This window comes from Leptonychotes weddellii, chromosome 1 (genome assembly GCF_054177405.1).
Source record: "Leptonychotes weddellii isolate Sample4059 chromosome 1, ASM5417740v2, whole genome shotgun sequence".
NCBI lineage: Eukaryota > Metazoa > Chordata > Mammalia > Carnivora > Phocidae > Leptonychotes > Leptonychotes weddellii.
In genome coordinates, this window is record NC_138369.1 from 129,455,872 (window position 1) to 129,474,770 (window position 18,899).

At 38.7% G+C, this 18,899-nt stretch overlaps 1 protein-coding gene across 1 annotated transcript in view; it reads left to right on the plus strand.

The window, feature by feature from the left end:
• OSBPL11 (oxysterol binding protein like 11) overlaps positions 1–18,899 on the plus strand; it is an 88,139-nt gene that overhangs the window by 8,261 nt on the left and 60,979 nt on the right. The window contains exon 2 of the mRNA XM_006738411.3: positions 16,597–16,665. Coding sequence (XP_006738474.2) covers positions 16,597–16,665 — 69 coding nt within the window. The remainder of the gene's footprint in view (positions 1–16,596; positions 16,666–18,899) is intronic.

Consider the following 18,899-nt stretch of genomic DNA (forward strand, 5'->3'; position numbering starts at 1 on the left):
TGAACCATGAGAGACTATGGACTCTGAGAAACAAACTGAGGGTACTAGAGGGGAGGGGGATGGGGGGAGGGGTTGGCCTGGTGATGGGTATTAAAGAGGGCACGTATTGAATGGAGCACTGGGTGTTATACGCAAACAATGAATCATGGAGCACTACATCAAAAACTAATGATGTATGGTGATTAATGTAACATAAAAAAAAAAAAGAATAAAGTAGTCAATGGCTGGTACAGCTTTCATGAGAGTTTTCTGTATTATCTTCGAAATTCATGACGATTTTACATTCTGCTCTATATCTCTTGTTCCCAGAGGTCAGTAAATAATATCCTGAGTTCAGGACCAGTTGATAAAGAGGACACAGGAATCAGACAGGACATAATTACATTGTCAGGGTTTTTTTTTTTAACTGGTAAAATATACATGTAAAATTTACCATCTATTTTTTAGGTGTACGGTTCTGTGTCACTAAGTACATTCATATAGTTGTGCAACTATCACTACTATTTTTTTTTTTTAAGATTTTATTTATTTGAGAGAGAGAGTGAGAGAGCACATGAGCAGGAGGGGCAGAAGGAGAGGGAGAAGGGGACTCCCTGCTTAGCAGGGAGCCTGACACAGGGCTTGATCCTAGGACACTGAGATCATGACCTGAGCTGAAGGCAGATGCTTAACACAACTGAGCCACCTAGGCTCCTCTGTCACTACTGTTCTTTAGAATTTTTCATCATCCCAAACTAAAACTCTGTACCCATTAAATAATAACTCCCTGTCCCCCACTGCAGCCTTCAGCCCCTGGCAACCAATATTCTGTCTTCTGTCCCTCTGATTTTGACTACTCTAGTACCTCATATAAGTGAAATAATACAATATTTGTCATTTTGTGTTTGGCTTATTTCACTTAGCATAATGTCCTCAAATTTCATCCATGTTGCAGCATGTGTCAATTTCCTCCCTTTTTAAGACTGAATAATATTTGATTGCATGTATTTGCCACATTTTGTTTATCCATTCATCTGTTGATGTACATTTGGGTTGTTCCATCTTCTGGCTATTATGAACACTGCCACAGTGAACATTGGTATAACAAATACCCGTTCAAGTCCCTGCTTTCATTCTTTTGCTTATACCCAGAAGTGGAATTGTTGGATCATATAATAATTCTCGACACTTAACTTTTTGAGGAACCACCATTACTGTTTTCCACAGCAGCTGTACCATTTTACATTCCCACCAACAGTGTAGAAGTGTTCCAGTTTCTCCACATCCTTGCCAACCCTTGTTATTTTCTGTCTTTTGTTCGGTTTTGATAATAGACATCCTAATGGATGTAGAAATAGTTTTATTACTGGGAAAGCTCACTGAAGAAAGCCGCAGCAGTTAACAGGGTAGAGAAGGTTTGCTATCTCCACCCTGGAATTAGGCACACTTATTTACCTAGTCACAAGCAGTTTGGAATACTCAGATCTTTGCTCTGTCAGAGCAGATAAGAATGTCTTCTTTGGGTAGGAGGCAGATCCAAGAGAAAGAGCTCAGAAAGGGTGAACCGTTCATGCCCAGCTGTGGAAGGTGTCAGGGTAAGAATGGGGAGGGGAGGACAGGAACTCTCTGGAGAAGTTCTCCACATGGAAATGTGTCAGGAGGGAGCAAGTTTTTTTGTTTTAACATTTACGAGAGTTGATACTAAAAATGTTTTTACTTCTTACAGTCAACTGAATTTGTTCTAGAATGCAGTCTGGTTTTATGCTGTTCTCCCAGCCACCCAGCCCAGTTTTGGGTATGTGTAACTTAATTTGGGAAGTAAGTACATACAGGAAACAGTTCTACATCCCCAAAGAGCAATGGTCATATGGTCACATTGGAAAGTTTTAAAAAATGTAATCTATACCTAATAATAGATAGAAATAGCTCTATGCCTGAATTATGCCACCTATTCAATATAATTGAACATTTAAAAACTGTTTTGGTTGTAAAAATAATACAATATTAAAATTGGAAAATGTGAAACAGTAAAGGGGTGAAGTAAAACCATCCATAATTCTTCCCATTTAGTGATAACCATAGTTACTATTTTGTGTAGTTTTGTTCTGTACATATTCTTTATAGGCTATATAAAATTTGGTAGCCTGAAGTTTTAATCTTAAAAAACTTTCCCATGTTGTTAGAAACTCATAAACATTTTACTTGGTGAATACTATTCTATGATACTTCTTTTTTTTTTTTAAGTATTAAATTCCAGTGGTTTAACATATAGGGTAATCTGTAGTACTACTTAATCATTCTCCTAACGTCTTTCATTGAGCTTATTTGTTTTCTTCCTCTCCATTTCCTTTTTTCTTTCTTTATTATTTTTATTTTAATTATTATAAATAGTGCTACAGTGGACACAGTTGAATATCTTTGTCTACATTTCTAATCATTTTCTTAGATTAGATGCCTGGAAGTAAAGTTCTTGGGCCCAAGAGCGTTAACATTTTTAAAAAATTTTAATTCCAGTATAATTAACATACAGTGTTATATGAGTTTCAGGTGTACAATATAGTGATTCAACAATTCTATACGTTACTCAGTGCAAAGAGCATTAACATCTTTAAGGCTTTTAGCAGGAAGGGAGTACCTTTCACTTGACTTCATACTTTTGGGTATAGACTAAAACACAGTTGGAATTAGAATTTGTTTTATCTGAGATTGATTTGAGTGTATAGACTGAGTTGATTTTTTATTTTATTTTATTTTTTTGCCAGCTACTCAGAATTGTCTTGTGGTTTTATAGAAACATTCTGCTTCTATCTTCCCATTGCTTAAATCATTCAACAGAGATTTCTTGAAACTTGTTATATCCCAGGCTATCTACTAGGTGCTGCAAGGAATACTGGGATGAGTAAGAAGCAGTCTCTGCTCTGCAGAATTTCTTTTTACAGCAGAAGGAGGTACATGTGTTGCAGTCACTCCCATCTGTTGTCAGTTGCTTTTTGCTTAGCTAAGCTGGCTGCTATCTCCCTTCATCATGCTATTTATGCTATCAAGGGAGTGAACCAAAACTAAGCTATTTTGGAGGACAGTTTTTGCTTAGTAGAAAATAGGAATTTTGATCTGTGGCTTGACGACAGCTTGCTTGAATTCCTGTCTGCAGTTAAATGTGTTAAGGTGTCCAAGACTAATTCCTCTTCCTGAGCTCTGGAAGCCACCTCTCATATTTTCCTCTTTCTCCTGAATCTTGAGTCTATCTCCTTCTCTTTGGATACTTAGAACTACCCTGTCTTAAGCCCACATCCTTTTAACCAGTCCTATTTCTCCCAGTCAGTCTCTCTTAATTATTACTGCCAGCTGGCTGTGCCTTCATCATTCCATTGATCTGTTGTCTCTTGGTTGTTAAATCTAATAGAAACTTCTTAGTCTTCATCTTATTTCACCCCTCAGTAGCTTTGAACATGCTTGACCACAAACTTAGTTGAAATACTCCTTTTCTTCCTACTACTTAGCTACTACTTATCCTTTCTCTGTACTCCCCTTGCCTCTAAAACTTTTCCTTAGGGTTCTTTCTTAGACTCTGTTCCATCTCTTGTTATTTTATAATCCTTCTTGGGTGATTTTATTTGCTCTCCTGGCTTCAAAACCAGTACATGCTTATATGCTGATTACTACCAAATCTATATGTCCAACCCAAATCATGCTACCTTATTGTATATCTCCCTGTGTAAGTCCCACATATCCCTGAAATTCAACATGTGAAATTGGAACAAACCCAAAACTTCCCAGTGAAGGTATTAGTATCTGCACAGTTGTTCCAGCTGGAAATCCAGTGGTGGCCCTGTCCCTTCTTTCTCACCCTTACTCTCACTTGTCGATCTCTTTCTCACTTCACATCCAGTCACATCCAGTCATTTCAGCCTCAGTCACTATCGACTCCTGTGTCTGTTTAGTGAATCCTATGTCTTTAGTGAAATACCTTTCCCATTTGTATGACAGCTAAAAACACAGTCCCAATGTGTCTCTCCTCCAATAGGAGCCCTTGTCATTGTCTTTTTCTTCAAGGAGATATATTTCTCTTATATTAGATTATGGTTTGGGGATGGAGAGAAATTGCCTTATTTTCCCATCCTTTTTAGTGTATTTCCAGAGTGCTTTGCATTTAGAAGGTACTGAGTAATTGTGCTGAACTGAAATGAAAGGATTGGAAACTATTCAGAAAGTAGCTTAACTTTAAAAGCTATGTATCTTCCTTAAGTCTGATCAAGAAGGGGTAAGGAATAAGTATGTTATAGTAATGGAGAGTTAGGAATTGAAATAATCATTATTAACTTATTTCAGAGAAGATGAGGCTCACATTAACTCTAATAATGCCACTTGGCATAGTTCAGTTAATCGGTTGTTTTTATAGACTGTCGGCCTCTAGTACTGATCCCAATTGAATGTTAACAAGTTTAGAAGATTGGAATATACCCAATTTGTTGAGCAGTATAATTGCTGAAGGACTGAAAAAGAAATTAACTTTTTCATAGCTTATTTTTTAGTGTATTAGTCTTTTGGACCATCATTTCCACCTCATTGAACACAAAATAGTAGTATGATATGACCAGATATGTGTGTTCCCACTTGAACAACTAGATTTTGTTCCTTTTAACAGGTACATTAAAAATCTCCTATAAAACATCACACATTTTATTTTTTAAAAGATTTTATTTATTTATTTATTTTAGAGAGAGTGTACATGAGCAGGGGGAGGGAGAGGAAGAGGGAAAGAATCTCAAGCACACTCCATGCTGAGCCCCGACGTGGGGCTCGATCTCACAACACTGATATCATGACCTGAGCTGAAACCAAGAGTCAGAACCTTAACTGACTGAGCCACCCAGGTGCCCCTTTTTTATTTTTTATTTTTTTATTTAAACTTTACTTAGTGGGTGCCTGGGTGGCTCAGATGGTTAAGCGTCTGCCTTCTGCTCAAGTCGCGATCCCAGGGTTCTGGGATCGAGTTCCGCATCGGGATCCCTGCTCAGTAGGGAGCCTGCTTCTCCCTCTGCCTCTCTCTCTCTGTCTCTTATGAATGAATAAATAAAATCTTTAAATAAATAAATAAATAAATAGATTTTACCTAGTTAACATACAGTGCAGTATTGGTTTCTGGAGTAGAATTCAGTGATTCATCACTTACATACAACACCCAGTGATCATTGCAACCCATTTAGCCCATCACCCATCCAGCCCATCCCCCACCCACCTCCCTCCATCAACCCTCAGTGTGTTCTCGGTTGTTCAGAGTCTCTTACAGTTTGTTTCCCTCTCTCTTTTTTCCCCCCTTCCCATATGTTCATCTGTTTTCCTCCTTAAATTCCACAAATGATGAGATCATATGGTATTTGTCTTCTCTGACTTACTTAGCATAATATGCTCTAGCTCCGGGCGCCGGGGTGGCTCAGTTGGTTAAGCGACTGCCTTCGGCTCAGGTCATGATCCTGGAGTCCCGGGATCGAGTCCCATATCGGGCTCCTTGCTCAGGAGGGGGTCTGCTTCTCCCTCTGACCCTCCCCCCCTCATGTGCTCTCTCTCTCTCATTCTCTCTCTCAAATAAATAAATAAATAAATAAATCTTTGAATATGCTCTAGCTCCATCCACATTGTTGCAAATGGCAAGATTTCATTCTTTTTGATGGGCAAGTAATAATCCATTGTATATATGTACCACATCTTTATCCATTCATCAGTCAATGGACATTTGGACTCTCTCCATAGTTTGGCTATTATTGATAGTGCTGCTATAAACATAGGGGTGCTTGTACCCCTTTGAATCTGTATTTTTGTATCCTTTGGGTAAATACCTAGTAGTGTAATTGCTGGATCATAGGGTAGTTCTATTTTCTTTACTTTTTAAGGAGCCTCCATACTGTTCTCCAGAGTGACGGCACCAGATTGCATTCCCACCAACAGTGCAAGAGGGTTCCCCTTTCTCCCCATCCTCGCCAACAGCTGTTTTTTCTTGTATTGTTCATTTTAGCCATTCTGACAGGTGTGAGGTGATATCTCATCGTGGTTTTGATTTGTATTTCCCTGATGATGAATGATGTTGAGCATCGTTTCATGTGTGTAAGCCATCTGATTGTCTTCTTTGGGAAAGTGTCTATTCATGTCTTCTGCTCATTTCTTAACTGGATTATTTATTTTTGGGGTGTCGAGTTTGATAAATTTTTTATAGATTTTGAATACTAACCCTGTTAGCACTTTTGTCGTTTACAAATATCTTCTCCCATTCTATAGGTTGCACTTCTAGTTTTTTTGATTGTTTCCTTCACTGTGCAGAAGCTTTTTATCTCAAGTCCCAATAGTTCAGTTTTGCCTTTGTTTCCCTTGCCTCCGGCGATGTGTCTAGTAAGAAGTTGCTACGGCCAATGTCAAAGAGGTTGCTGCCTGTGTTCTCATCTAGGATTTTGATGGATTCCTGTCTCACATTTAGGTCTTTCATCCATTTTGAATTTCTTTTTGTGTGTGGTTTAAGAAAGTGGTCCAGTTTCATTCTTCTGCATGTCACTGTCCAGTTTTCCTAACATCATTTGTTGAAGAGACTTTTCCATTGGATATTTTTTCCTGCTTTGTCGAAGAGTAGTTGACCATAGAGTTTGAGTCCATTTCTGGGCTCTCTATTCTGTTCCATTGATCTATGAGTCTGTTTTTGTGCCTGTACCATACTCACTTGATGTCTTGAAATCTGGAATCATGATGCCTCCAGTTTTGGGTTTTTTGTTTTTTTTTTTTCAGAATTGCTTTGACTATTCGGGGTCTTTTGTGGTTCCATACAAATTTTAGGATTGTTTGTTCTAGCTTTGTGAAAAATGCTGGTGGTATTTTGATAGGGATTTTATTAAATGTGTAGCTTGCTTTGGGTAGTATAGACATTTTAACAATGTTCTTCCAAACCATGAGCATGGAGTGCTTTTCCACTTCTTTGTGTCCTCTTCAGTTTCATAAGTGTTGTGTAGTTTGCAGAGAACAGATCTTTTACTTCTTTAGTTAGGTTTATTCCTAGGTATCTTATTGTTTTTGGTGCAATTGCAAAGGGGATTGATTCCTCGATTTCTTTTTCTGCTGCTTTATTGATTTCTGCATATTGATTTTATATCCTGCAACTTTGCTGAATTCATGTATTAGTTCTAGCAATTTTTTGGTGGAGTCTTTTGGGTTTTCTACATAGATTATCATGTCATCTGCAAATAGTGAAAGTTTGACTTCTTCCCTGCTGATTTGGATGCCTTTTATTTCTTTTTGTTGCCTGATGGCTGAGGCTAAGGCTTCCAGTACTATGTTAAATAGTAGTAGTGAGAGTGGACACCCTTGTCTTGTTCCTGACCGTAGAGGAAAAGCTCAGTTTTTCCCTGGGAATGATGCTGTGGGTCTTTTGTATATGGCCTTTATTGATGTTGAGATCAATAAAGATCAATAGTTCCAACTATCCCTTTGTTGAGGGTTTTTATCAAGGATGAATGCTATGTTTCGTCAAATGCTTTTTCTGTATCTATTGACGGGATCATATGGTTCTTATCCTTTCTTTTATTAATGTGGTGTATCATGTTGATTAATTTGCAAATATTGAACCACCCCTGCAGTCCCAGAATAAATCCCACTTGATTGTGGTGAGTAATTCTTTTAATATACTGTTGAATTCAATTTGCTAGTATTTTATTGAGAATTTTTGCATCCATGTTCATCAGGCCTATACTTTCCTTCTATTGGGGTCTTTGTCTGGTTTTGTAGAATGAGTGTGGAAGTTTTCCTTCCATTTCTATTTTTTGGAGCAGTTTGAGAAGAGTAGGTATTAACTGTTCTTTAAATGTCTGTTAGAATTCCCCTGGGAAGCCACCTGGCTCAGGACTTTTGTTTTTTGGGAGATTTTTGATAACTGATTCAATTTCTTTGCTGGTTATGGGTCTGTTCAAATTTTTCTATTCCTGTTTCAGTTTTGGTAGTTTGTAAGTTTCTAGGAATTTGTCCATTTTTTCCAGATAGCCCAGTTTATTGTTATAAAATTTTTCATAGTATTCTTCTATAATTGTATTTCTATGGTGTTGCTTGTGATCTCTCTTCTTTCCTTTATGATTTTATCTATTTGGGTCCTTTCTCTTTTCTTTTTGGTAAGTCTGGCTAGGGGTTTATCAATTTTATTAATTCTTTCGAAGAACCAGCAATTAGTTTTGTTGATCTGTTCTACTGGTTTTTGTTGTTGTTGTTGTTGTTTTGTTTCTTTATCATTTATTTCTGCTCTAATCTTTATTATTTCCCTTCTGCTGGCTTTAGGTTTTATTTGCTGTTCTCTTTCTAGCTCTGTTAGGTGTAAGGAAAGGTTGTGTATTTGAGACTTTTCTTGCTTCTTGAGGTAGGCCTGTATTGCAACATACTTCCCTCTTAGGACTGCCTTTGCTGCATCCCAAAGGTTTTGGACTACCGGGTTTTCATTTTCATTTGCTTCCCTGTATTTTTTTTTTTTTTATTTCTTTGATTTGCTGTTAATCCAGTCATTCTTTTTTTTTTTTTTTAAGATTTTATTATTTATTTGTCAGAGAGAGATAGAAAGAGCACAAACAGGGGGTGCGGCAGGCAGAGGGAGAAGCAGTCTCCCCGAGCAGGGAGCTGCTGTGGTACTCATTCCCAGGACCCTGGGATCATGACCTGAGCCGAAGGCAGACGCTTAACCACCTGAGCCACCCAGGCGTCCCTAGTAGGATGTTCTTTAATTTCCATGTATTTGAAGTCTTTCCAAATTTTTTTTTGTGGTTGATTTCAAGTTTCATAGCATTTTGGCCTGAAAATATGCATGGTATGATCTCGATCTTTTTGTACTTTTGAAGGCTGATTTGTGACCCAGTATGTGATCTCTTCTGGAGAATGTTCCATGTGCACTCGAAAAGAGTATGTATTCTGCTGCTTTAGGGTGAAATGTTCTGAATATATCTGTTAAGTCCATCTGGTCCAGTGTGTCATTCAAAGTCATTGTTTCCTTGTTGATTTTCTGCTTAGATGATCTATCCATTGCTGTAAGTGGGGTGGTAAAGTCCACCACTACTATTATTGTATTGTAATCAATGAGTTTCTTTATGTTTATTATTAATTGGTTTATATATTTGGGTGCTCCCAAGTTGGGGGCATAAATACTTACAATTGTTAGATCTTCTTGAATGATAGACTCTTTAATTATGATATAATGCCCTTCTTCATCTCTTGTTACAGTCTCTATTTTAAAATCTAGTTTGTCTGATATTAAGTATGGCTACTCCAGCTTTCTTTTGACATCCATTAGCATAATAGATGATTCTCCATCCCCTCACTTTTTTTTCTTTTTTTTAAGATTTTATTGATTTGATAGCAGAGAGAGCACATGAGCAGGGAAGGGGGGTAGGGAGCAAAAGGAGAGGGAGAAGCAGACTCCCCACTGAGCAGGGAGCCTGACGAGGGGCTTGATCCCAGGACCCCAGGATCATGACCTGAGCCAAAGACAGACCTTTAACCAACTGAGCCCCCCAGACGCCCCTCCATCCCCTCACTTTCAATCTGTAGGTGTCTTTAGGTTTAAAATGAGTCTCTTGTAGGCAGCATATAGATGTCTCTTGTTTTTTTTATCCATTCTGATACCCTATGTCTTTTGATTGGAGCATTTAGTCCATTTACATTGAGAGTGATTATTGAAAGATATGCATTTAGTGTTATTGTATTACCTGTAGAGTTGGTGTTTCTGGTGATGTTCTCTGGTCCTTTCTAGTTTTTGTTGCTTTTGGTCTTTTTACCCCACTCAAGAGCCTCCCCCCCCCAATATTTCTTGCAGGGCTAGTTTAGTGGTCATGAACTCCTTTAGTTTTTGTTTGTCTGGGAAAGTCTTTGTCCCTAACCCTTCCATTCTGAATGACAGCCCTGCTGGATAAAGAATTCTTGGCTGCATATTTTTCCCATTTAGCCCGTTGACTATTTCCTGCCACTACTTCTGGCCTGTCACATTTCTGTGGACAGATCTGCTGCGAACCTTATCTGTTTTCCCTAGTAGGTTAAGGACTTTTTTATCCCTTGCTGCTTTCAAGACTCTTTCCTTGTCTGTGTATTTTGTGAATTTGACTATGATACACCTTGGTGATGGTCAGCTTTTGTTGAATTTAATGGGAATTCTCTGTGTTTCTTGGATTTTGATGTTTGTGTCCTTCCCCAGATTAGAGAAGTTCTCAACTATAATCTGTTCAGATATACCTTCTGCACCTTTTTCTCTCTCTTTTATCTACTAGAATGCCTATGATACAAATGTTACTACATTTTGGGCGCCTGGGTGGCTCAGTTGGTTAGGCGACTGCCTTCGACTCAGGTCATGATCCTGGAGTCCCAGGATCGAGTCCCGCATCGGGCTCCCTGCTCAGCGGGGAGGCTGCTTCTCCCTCTGACCCTCCTCCCTGTCATGCTGTCTCTCATTCTCTCTCTCTCAAATAAATAAATAAAATCTTTAATAAAAACAAAACAAAACAAAAAAACAAATGTTACTACATTTTAATAAGTCACTGAATTCCCTAAGTCTACTGTTGTGATCCATTACCTTCCTTACCCTCTTCTTTTCAGCTTCATTATTTTCCATAATTTTATCTTCTGTAACACTGCTTTGCTCTTCTGCTTTGTCCATCCTCATTTTTGTATCCTCCATTTGAGATTGCATCTTGGTTACAGCATTTTAAATTTTGGCCTGACTAGATTTTAGCTCTTTTATCTCTGCAGTAAGGGATTCTTTAGTGTCTTCTGTGCTTTTCTCAAGCCCAGCTAGTATCCTTATAATTGTTTTAAATTCTAGTTCAGACATCTTACTTATATCTACATTGATTAAATCTCTGGTCATTATTTCTTCCTGTTCTTTCTTTTGAGGTGAATTCTTCTGTCTTGTCATTTTAGAGAGAGACAAAAAAAGGAAAATAAAACGAAATTTTAAAAAATCGAGGAAAAAGGAAAAAAGTACATAAAGGAAGCTAGATCCTAGGTATGTTTTGGTCTGCTTGTTACAGAAAGCTCGATTGAAAAAGGTAGGGACGCCTGGGTGGCTCAGTTGGTTGAATGGCCAACTCTTGATTTCGGCTCAGGTCATGATCTCAGGGTCCTAGGATGGAACCCTGCATTGGGCTCTGTGCTCAGCGGGAGTCTGCTTGAGAATTCTATCTCTACTCCCTTTGTTCCTCCTCTACTCATGCTCTCTCTTTCTCTCTCAAGTAAATACATCTTAAAAAAAGAAAAAAGCTAGAAAGAAAAGAAAAAGAAAAATACAGTTAAAACATTAAAAATTGCTTTCTGTATCTAAAAAACAAAACAAAAACAGATAAAAACAAAAGAAACAAAGCCCAAAGGCTGCTAGATCTTGTTTCCCTTAGTGCTGAAGATTTGCAGCACTTTGTGATCAGTAGACTTGGTGTGTGAGGGGGTTTGTGCTGGTCCTCTGGTGGGGGGCCTGCTGCTCTGATTCTCAGGTGGAATTGCCCTAGTGGAGATGCTCCTGCAGGGTGAAGAAGAGCGGGGCTTGATGTAGTGGCTCCGTTCTCCACTTGGTGGCGCTGTTTAGCTCACTGAGATGGATCAAGCTAGGGGAGCGGGGGAATGGCTTTGACCTGTTCTCTCCAGAGCAGGAAATGTGTGCCACCTCTCTAAAGTAAGCCCTCACAGATGCCCAAACAGTGATGACCCTGTCTGTGTTACTGGTTTCTGTCACGTCCCCGCCTTCACCTTGTGTCCTCGCTGTCCTCCTGCCAAACGGTGCAGCACTCCTGTGTTTTATCTCGGGTGTGGTTGTGTTTCGAAATCCCACACTTCAGAGACCCCCCGGGGCACAGACCCGCACTGATCCTCTGGGGGAGGGTCTCCCTGCTTTGTGGCCAGTGCCAGCTTGTCGCAGGAGAGCTGCGCCATCTCTCAGCAGTTTGGAGTTTATTGTAGATCACAACACGCAGCTGGTGCCGGGGTTTGCAGCCCTCAATCGGGGTCTTTGTTCCTATACTGGTGAGTGGGACAGCTTGATGGCGCCTGCAGGGCCCTTTGCCCGTGGAGAGGCCGTGTCACCTCTACCAAATGCACACCAAGCAGGGGTACTGCTTCTCCCTGTGTGACCCTGGAGATCCTCAGGCTGTCTGCTGCTGGGGCTCAGCCCTGCTCTCCCATTGGAGCACCGCTCAGTTCCCCAGGCACAAACCTGGCAATGTCTCAGACTTCAGAAGCTTCAAAATCTGCACTTCACTGTTTATAGAAAACTGGCAGTATTGTAACCCTCTCCTTTCTCCCCATCCATGGTTTGGGGAATAGTTTTCTTGTTCAGTCCCCTGCATGTGTTTTTACTGTTTTTTTCTTTTCTGTTTTTTCCTGTGCTTTCTCTCTCCTCCTTCTCTCTTGATGCTCCCTCCGCTGTCAGGGCGCCCTCCCCTGGGCAGTGCCCATGGCTCTTTTCTCCCACAAACTCTGCAGCTCCTATGTTCCACGGGTCATTTTTCTGGTTTGTAGATGTGCAGCTTTGTTCTCTAAGACTTCCAATCGATTTCTTGGGTGTTCAGAGTGATTTGATATTTATCAAGCAGTGTTCCAGGGAGGAGGCAAGCTTAGGGTCGCCCTACTCCTCAGCCATATTACCTCTCCAAAATTCACACATTTTAAATGGGAGCAAAGCATAAGGGTTAGAGGTACTACATGAAGAGTCATTTATAAGGAGGCAAGAGGAGAAAGGGAAGAGTGAACAAAAGGTGTTCACTCACAAAGCTCTTTATACTGGCCACCAGATGGCGCCGTTGTTCCACATCTGTTGCTTGCACTGACGGGAAGGGGGGGAAGGGGAAGGATGAGAGAAAGGACAGGGCCAACCAGCTGTTTCAAAGAATAGGATGTTCTTAATTCTTAAGTTGATTCTTTGCAGCCTCAGAGGTCTGTTTCATGAAGTAAAAGCAGGCCTGCAGTTTATAATTAATCCACATTTGAATATCATAGCCATGTCAATATCGCCCTTGTAATTTTTGTGAGAAAGTTAACTCTTTAGATACAAGCATCAACAAAATATTAACATTTAAAAAATTGAACATAAAACATTGTACTGTGAAGTATAATAAGGATATACTTTAATTTTATTTCGGGAATGATGCTACCAGAATTGTACTGTTAAACATTCACTGATAGTTATTAAACTACTGATATAAATAACTATTAGATGTGACCAAAATGAGGATTAGCTTTAGTAATAGGAGAGACTGGACAAAAGTAAAGGAGATGAGGCATTATCGTCAATTACGTAGAAATGAAATTTTTATTTATTTATTTTTCAGTTGTACTGAGGTTTTAAGAAAGATTCTTTCCACAGTTCACATATGCATTTAAAGAATATAATTGTCGGGGCGCCTGGGTGGCTCAGTCTTTAAGCGTCTGCCTTCAGCTCAGGTCATGATCCCAGGGTCCTGGGATTGAGGCCCGCATCGGGCTCCCTGCTCGGAGGGAAGCCTGCTTCTCCCTCTCCTACTCCCCCTGCTTGTGTTCCTGCTCTCGCTATCTCTCTCTGTCAAATAAATAAATAAAATCTTTAAAATATATATATGTATATAATTGTCTTAGAACCAGAGGAATTGAACTATAATTGAGTTGTAGTATTTTTGTTCTATGCTGGGGCGCCTGGGTGGCTCAGTCGTTAAGCGTCTGCCTTCGGCTCAGGTCATGATCCCAGGGTCCTGGGATCGAGCCCCGCATCGGGCTCCCTGCTCTGCGGGAAGCCTGCTTCTCCCTCTCCCTCCCCCCCTGCTTGTGTTCCCTCTCTCGCTGTGTCTCTCTCTGTCAAATAAATAAATAAAATCTTAAAAAAAAAAAATATTTTTGTTCTATGCTAATAGTCATAGTATAGTTATGAAGGCTTGATGTAGAGAAGCTAGATTATAAGGGTTCAGAAAGCCAAAAATGGTGAATTATGGAATGTTTTGGTACTTTGAAGAAATATTTAATTTAGGTCGTGTGGCACCTTAGGCTTTTTGTGGATGGATGCAGAATATGTATGTATGTATAAATAAATAAATAAGGAAAATACAGGTTAGAATGAACAAATAAGTTTTTTCTTAAATTAAGATATAATTGACATACAACATTATATCAGTTTCAGGTACACAACTTAATTTGATATTTGTATACATTGTGAAATGACCACAATAAGTCTAGTAAATATCTATCACCATATATATTATACTTTTATTTTTCTTGTGATGAGAACCTTTAAGAGCAGCTGCTCTCTTAGCAACTTTCAAATATGCAATATAGTATTTTTAATATACTTACTGTGCTGGACATTGTATCTCCAGGACTTATTTATTTTATAATTGGAAGTTTGTATCTTTTAACCACTTTCATCCATTTTACTTACTACTCCACCCCTGGCAACCATCAATCTGTTCTCTGTATCTATGAGTCTTTTTTTGAAAATCATTTTTGGGGTGCCTGGCTGACTTAGGCAATGGAGCATACACTCAGAGTTGTGAGTTCAAGCCCCACATTTTGTGTAGAGATAACTTAAAAATAAAAAATTCTTAAAAAAAAATTTTTTTTCATTTTTAGGGTCCACATATAATTGAAGGAATGTTTTGAGGGCAAAAACAGTTGAGGGGCACTGAGCTGAGTGTTAAATACCTAAAACAGGAAGAACTCTGGGAAGTTATTTTTGGGCAAAATCCATGAGCATTGGGATTCCTGTGACCCCAAAGAGCTGTTTAAGCCTGAAGCTTGGGAAAGATGTAGGAGCCAGACAAGAAAAATATCTTCATGCTTTTTTAAGTACCAGTGGAACTGAAAGAAATAGCTTTACTGTGACCTGGGGCTGTAACTAGATGAACTCTAGCAAAAACCCAAGGGGCTGGGTTTCCAGAGAATCCTTTCTTCTAGATGTGGGCTCTAGAAAGTATTGAAATGAGAATTCAGCTGGTACTGTCAGTTTTAACATGACATAACATATAACTATCAGAACTTTGGGTTGGCATTTTAGAAGTGGATAACCTTTGTCTTCTTGAGATTAGTGACCTTATGAAACCCGAAGGACTTGAGTAGTTTCACTTAATAAACAGTATTGCTTGCTAGCCTTAGAATGAAAGAAAAATATAGAAAAAAAATAACATAGTCATGGGCTCAATTCTTTTTTTTTTTTTTTAAAGATTTTATTTATTTATTTGAGAGAGAATGAGATAGAGAGAGAGAGAGCATGAGAGGGGGGAGGGTCAGAGGGAGAAGCAGACTCCCTGCTGAGCAGGGAGCCTGATGTGGGACTCGATCCCGGGACTCCAGGATCAAGACCTGAGCCGAAGGCAGTCGCTTAACCAACTGAGCCACCCAGGCGCCCCTCAATTCTTTATTTTTAGATTTGATCTTTATTTTCAAGCACTTTGAAGAAATGAGATTAGAAAGACACTCAATATTGAGTTTATTCCTGAGACATCCCCCTATTCACTCCCCAGTAATAGCTACAAGAATCTTATAATCAATTTGGTCATTTCATTTTCCAGAGAGAGTCTTTATCTTCAGCCCTTTTTATTTGTCATTGAGATCAAGCTAAATCTGTTTTGAACTTTGTTCTATTAGTTGTGCCAGCTCTTCCTTGCTTTTTGCCTTTAATATGTCCATGTTTTAAAAGTTGCCGGTTGTCTCACTCTTTCAGTTTCCTTTGTGCTGGTTAGCTGAAATTTTATCAAGTATGCTCTGTGACTTAGGGATAGTAAAGAAAATTAATGATGAATATCCATTGCATTTTATAGTGTAAAATTAAAACTTTAGGTGAGTTTTAAAGGAATTCTAATGTAAATTATGAAAAAAAGAATGTATCAACAAGATATGTCAATGTAGGTCTCACTTTACTTTTCATAAGTATAAGGAACCTTAAAATGTTGGAAAAGAAATATCAGATTTTCAAAAGCCACTGTATTTTCAAGAGCCACTATAACAGAATATATGTGTAATATGTGAAAAAATGGAGCAGGAAGTAAAACTCAGTTGTAATAAGGCCTCAATCAAAATCTTTCCAATGGCAAAACTTGTAGAGAGTGTTTTGCCTCATACTTGTCTGATGTAGAGTGGGAGTGAGGTGTCACACTCTCATCAAAAACAGGACCTTCATTTTGGAAGCCCAAAGAATCAGAGACAGAACAGATTGGCCTCTCATGTGTCCCACCATAGTGAGGAGGCACTATTCAATTTAGAGACCTTTTTTGGCTTTCTAGAACCATAAAACTATTTTATTTCTTTAGTATTGAATTGTTATAAAATATTTTTATTTAAAATTATATTTATAGTATATTTGTTTTATATTTGTGTAATTTTATATTTATATAATGATTTCCTATTTGAAATATTATATATAATAATTTACATGGGATTATATTTGTTCTGAAGAAATCTGGCAAAATAAAGACGTATGGATATCAAATTTGGGGGATTAAATACCTCTTTGTTAATCTATAAATCTTAACTTCTGAAGCAAGTTTGAGGCATTTGTAAAACACATATGTATCAATAGCTATTTTTAGAACTGTTCAGTTAACTTCCTGATAGTTCTTCTAATTTTTATTGACTTTTTGGTGCATTCTGATCTTTTTGAAACAGTGATCACATGGAAAATGTATATGGCTACCTAATGAAGTACACCAACCTTGTCACTGGGTGGCAATACAGGTAAGTGATTATCCTGTGTCACATCTCTCTCCTAAGAGACTAGAAGTGGGGCTGATAATTTTATATTCTGATGTTACTTCTGTACAAACATGGATGGGAAACCTTTTAGAGAAGAATTTACAGTTATTTAAAGTCTGATGAATTCTCCTTTTTAGAGGGTGAGAGGAGTTGACATCTGTCCAGATGGCGCCCTCCAGATGCCTCAGAAGTTAATATTTTTTTTATTAAAGAATAATTGACATGCAATATTGTATTAGTTTCAGGTGTACAACATAGTGACTTGGTATTTATGTATATTACAAAATGGTCACTTGACTAAGTCTAGTTACCATCTGTCACCATACCAAATTATTATAGTATTATTGATTGTATTCCCTATGCCAGACATTGTATCCCTTCGTCTTATTTTATAACTGGAAGATTGTACCTCTTAATCCTCTTTATCTATATTGTTTATCCTCCCATCCCTCCTGTCCTCTAACAACCACCAGTTTGTTTCTCTATATCGATAAATCTGTTTCTGTTTTGTTTGTTGGTTTTGTTTTTTTAGATTCCACACATAAATGAAGTCATTCAGTATTTGTTTTTCTGTCTGACTTATTTCAGTTAACATAATACCCTCTAAGTTCATCCAGGAAGTCACCAAGGGCAAGATTTCTTTCCTTTTTATGGCTTAGTAGTATATACCATATTTGTGTGTGTGTGTGTGTGTGTGTGTGTGTCTGTCTGTCTGTCTGTACCACATCTTCTTTATCCAGTCATATGTCGATGGACACTTGGGCCGCTGCCATAGTTTGGCTATTGTAAATAATGCTGCAATAAATGTAGGGGTGCATATATCCCTTTGAATTAGTGTTTTTTGTATTTTGGGGGTAAAAATCCAGTAGTGCGATTACTGGATCATAGGGTAGTCCTGTTTTTAATTTTCTGAGGAACCTCCATGCTGTTTTCCACAGTGACTGTACCAGTTTGCATTCCCACCAACAGTGCAAGAGGGTGCCTTTTTCTCCACATCCCCGCCAACATTTTTTGTATCAGTTCTTTATATATTTCGGATACCAACCCTTTATTGGATATATCATTTGTAAATATCTTCTCCCATTCAGTAGGTTGCTTTTAGTTTTGTTGAGTGTTTCCTTGGCTGTGCAGAAGGTTTTTATTTTGATGTAGTCCCAGTGGTTTATTTTTGCTTTTATTTCCCTTGCCTCAGGAGACATCTAGAAAAATGTTGCTATGGCCGATGTCAGAGAAATTACTGCCTGTGCTCTCTTGTAGGATTTCTATGGTTTCAAGTCTCACATTTAAGTCTTTAATCCATTTTGAATTTATTTTTGTAGAGAGTGTAAGAAAGTGGTCCAGTTTCATTCTTTTGTATGTATGTTCTTTCCTCCTTCATTGAAGATTAATTGACCATATAATTGTGGGTTGATTTCTGAGTTTTCTGTTCTGTTCCATTGATCCTGTGGGTCTGTTTTCGTGCCAGCACCATACTGTTTTGGTTACTGTAGCTTTATAATGTAACTTGAAGTCTGGAATTACGATACTTCCAGTTTTGTTTTCCTGTTTTTAATCTTTAAGTAACCTCCATACCTGTTTTCATTGTGGCTGTACCAATTTGCATTCCCACCAGTAGGAATGCAACATTTTTGCCAGTATGTGTATTTCTTGTCATTCTGATTCTAGCGATTCTGACAGCTGGGAGGTGATATTTCATTGTGGTTTTGATGTGCATTTCCCTGATGATTAGTGGTAGTAGGATCTTCTCATGTGCCTGTTGGCCATCTATATGTCTGTCTGTCTGTATGTATGTATGTATATATGTATTTATTTATTTATTTAAAGATTTTATTTATTTATTTGACACAGAGAGAGACACAGCGAGAGTGGGAACACAAGCAGGGGGAGTGGAAGAGGGAGAAGCAGACTCCCCACTGAGCAGGGAGCCCAATGTGGGGCTTGATCCCAGGACCCCGAGATTATGACCTGAGCCGAAGGCAGACACTTAGCAATGACTGAGACACCCAGGCACCCCTATGTCTTTTTTTTTTTTTTTTTTAAGATTTTATTTATTTGAGAGCGAGAGAGAGCGCGCACAAGCAGGGGTGAGGGACAGAGGGAGAGGGAGAAGCAGACTTCCTGCGGAGCAGGGACCCTGATCCAGGACTTCATCCCAGAACCCTGGGATCATGACCTGAGCCGAAGGCAGATGCTTAACCGACTGAGCCACCCAGGCG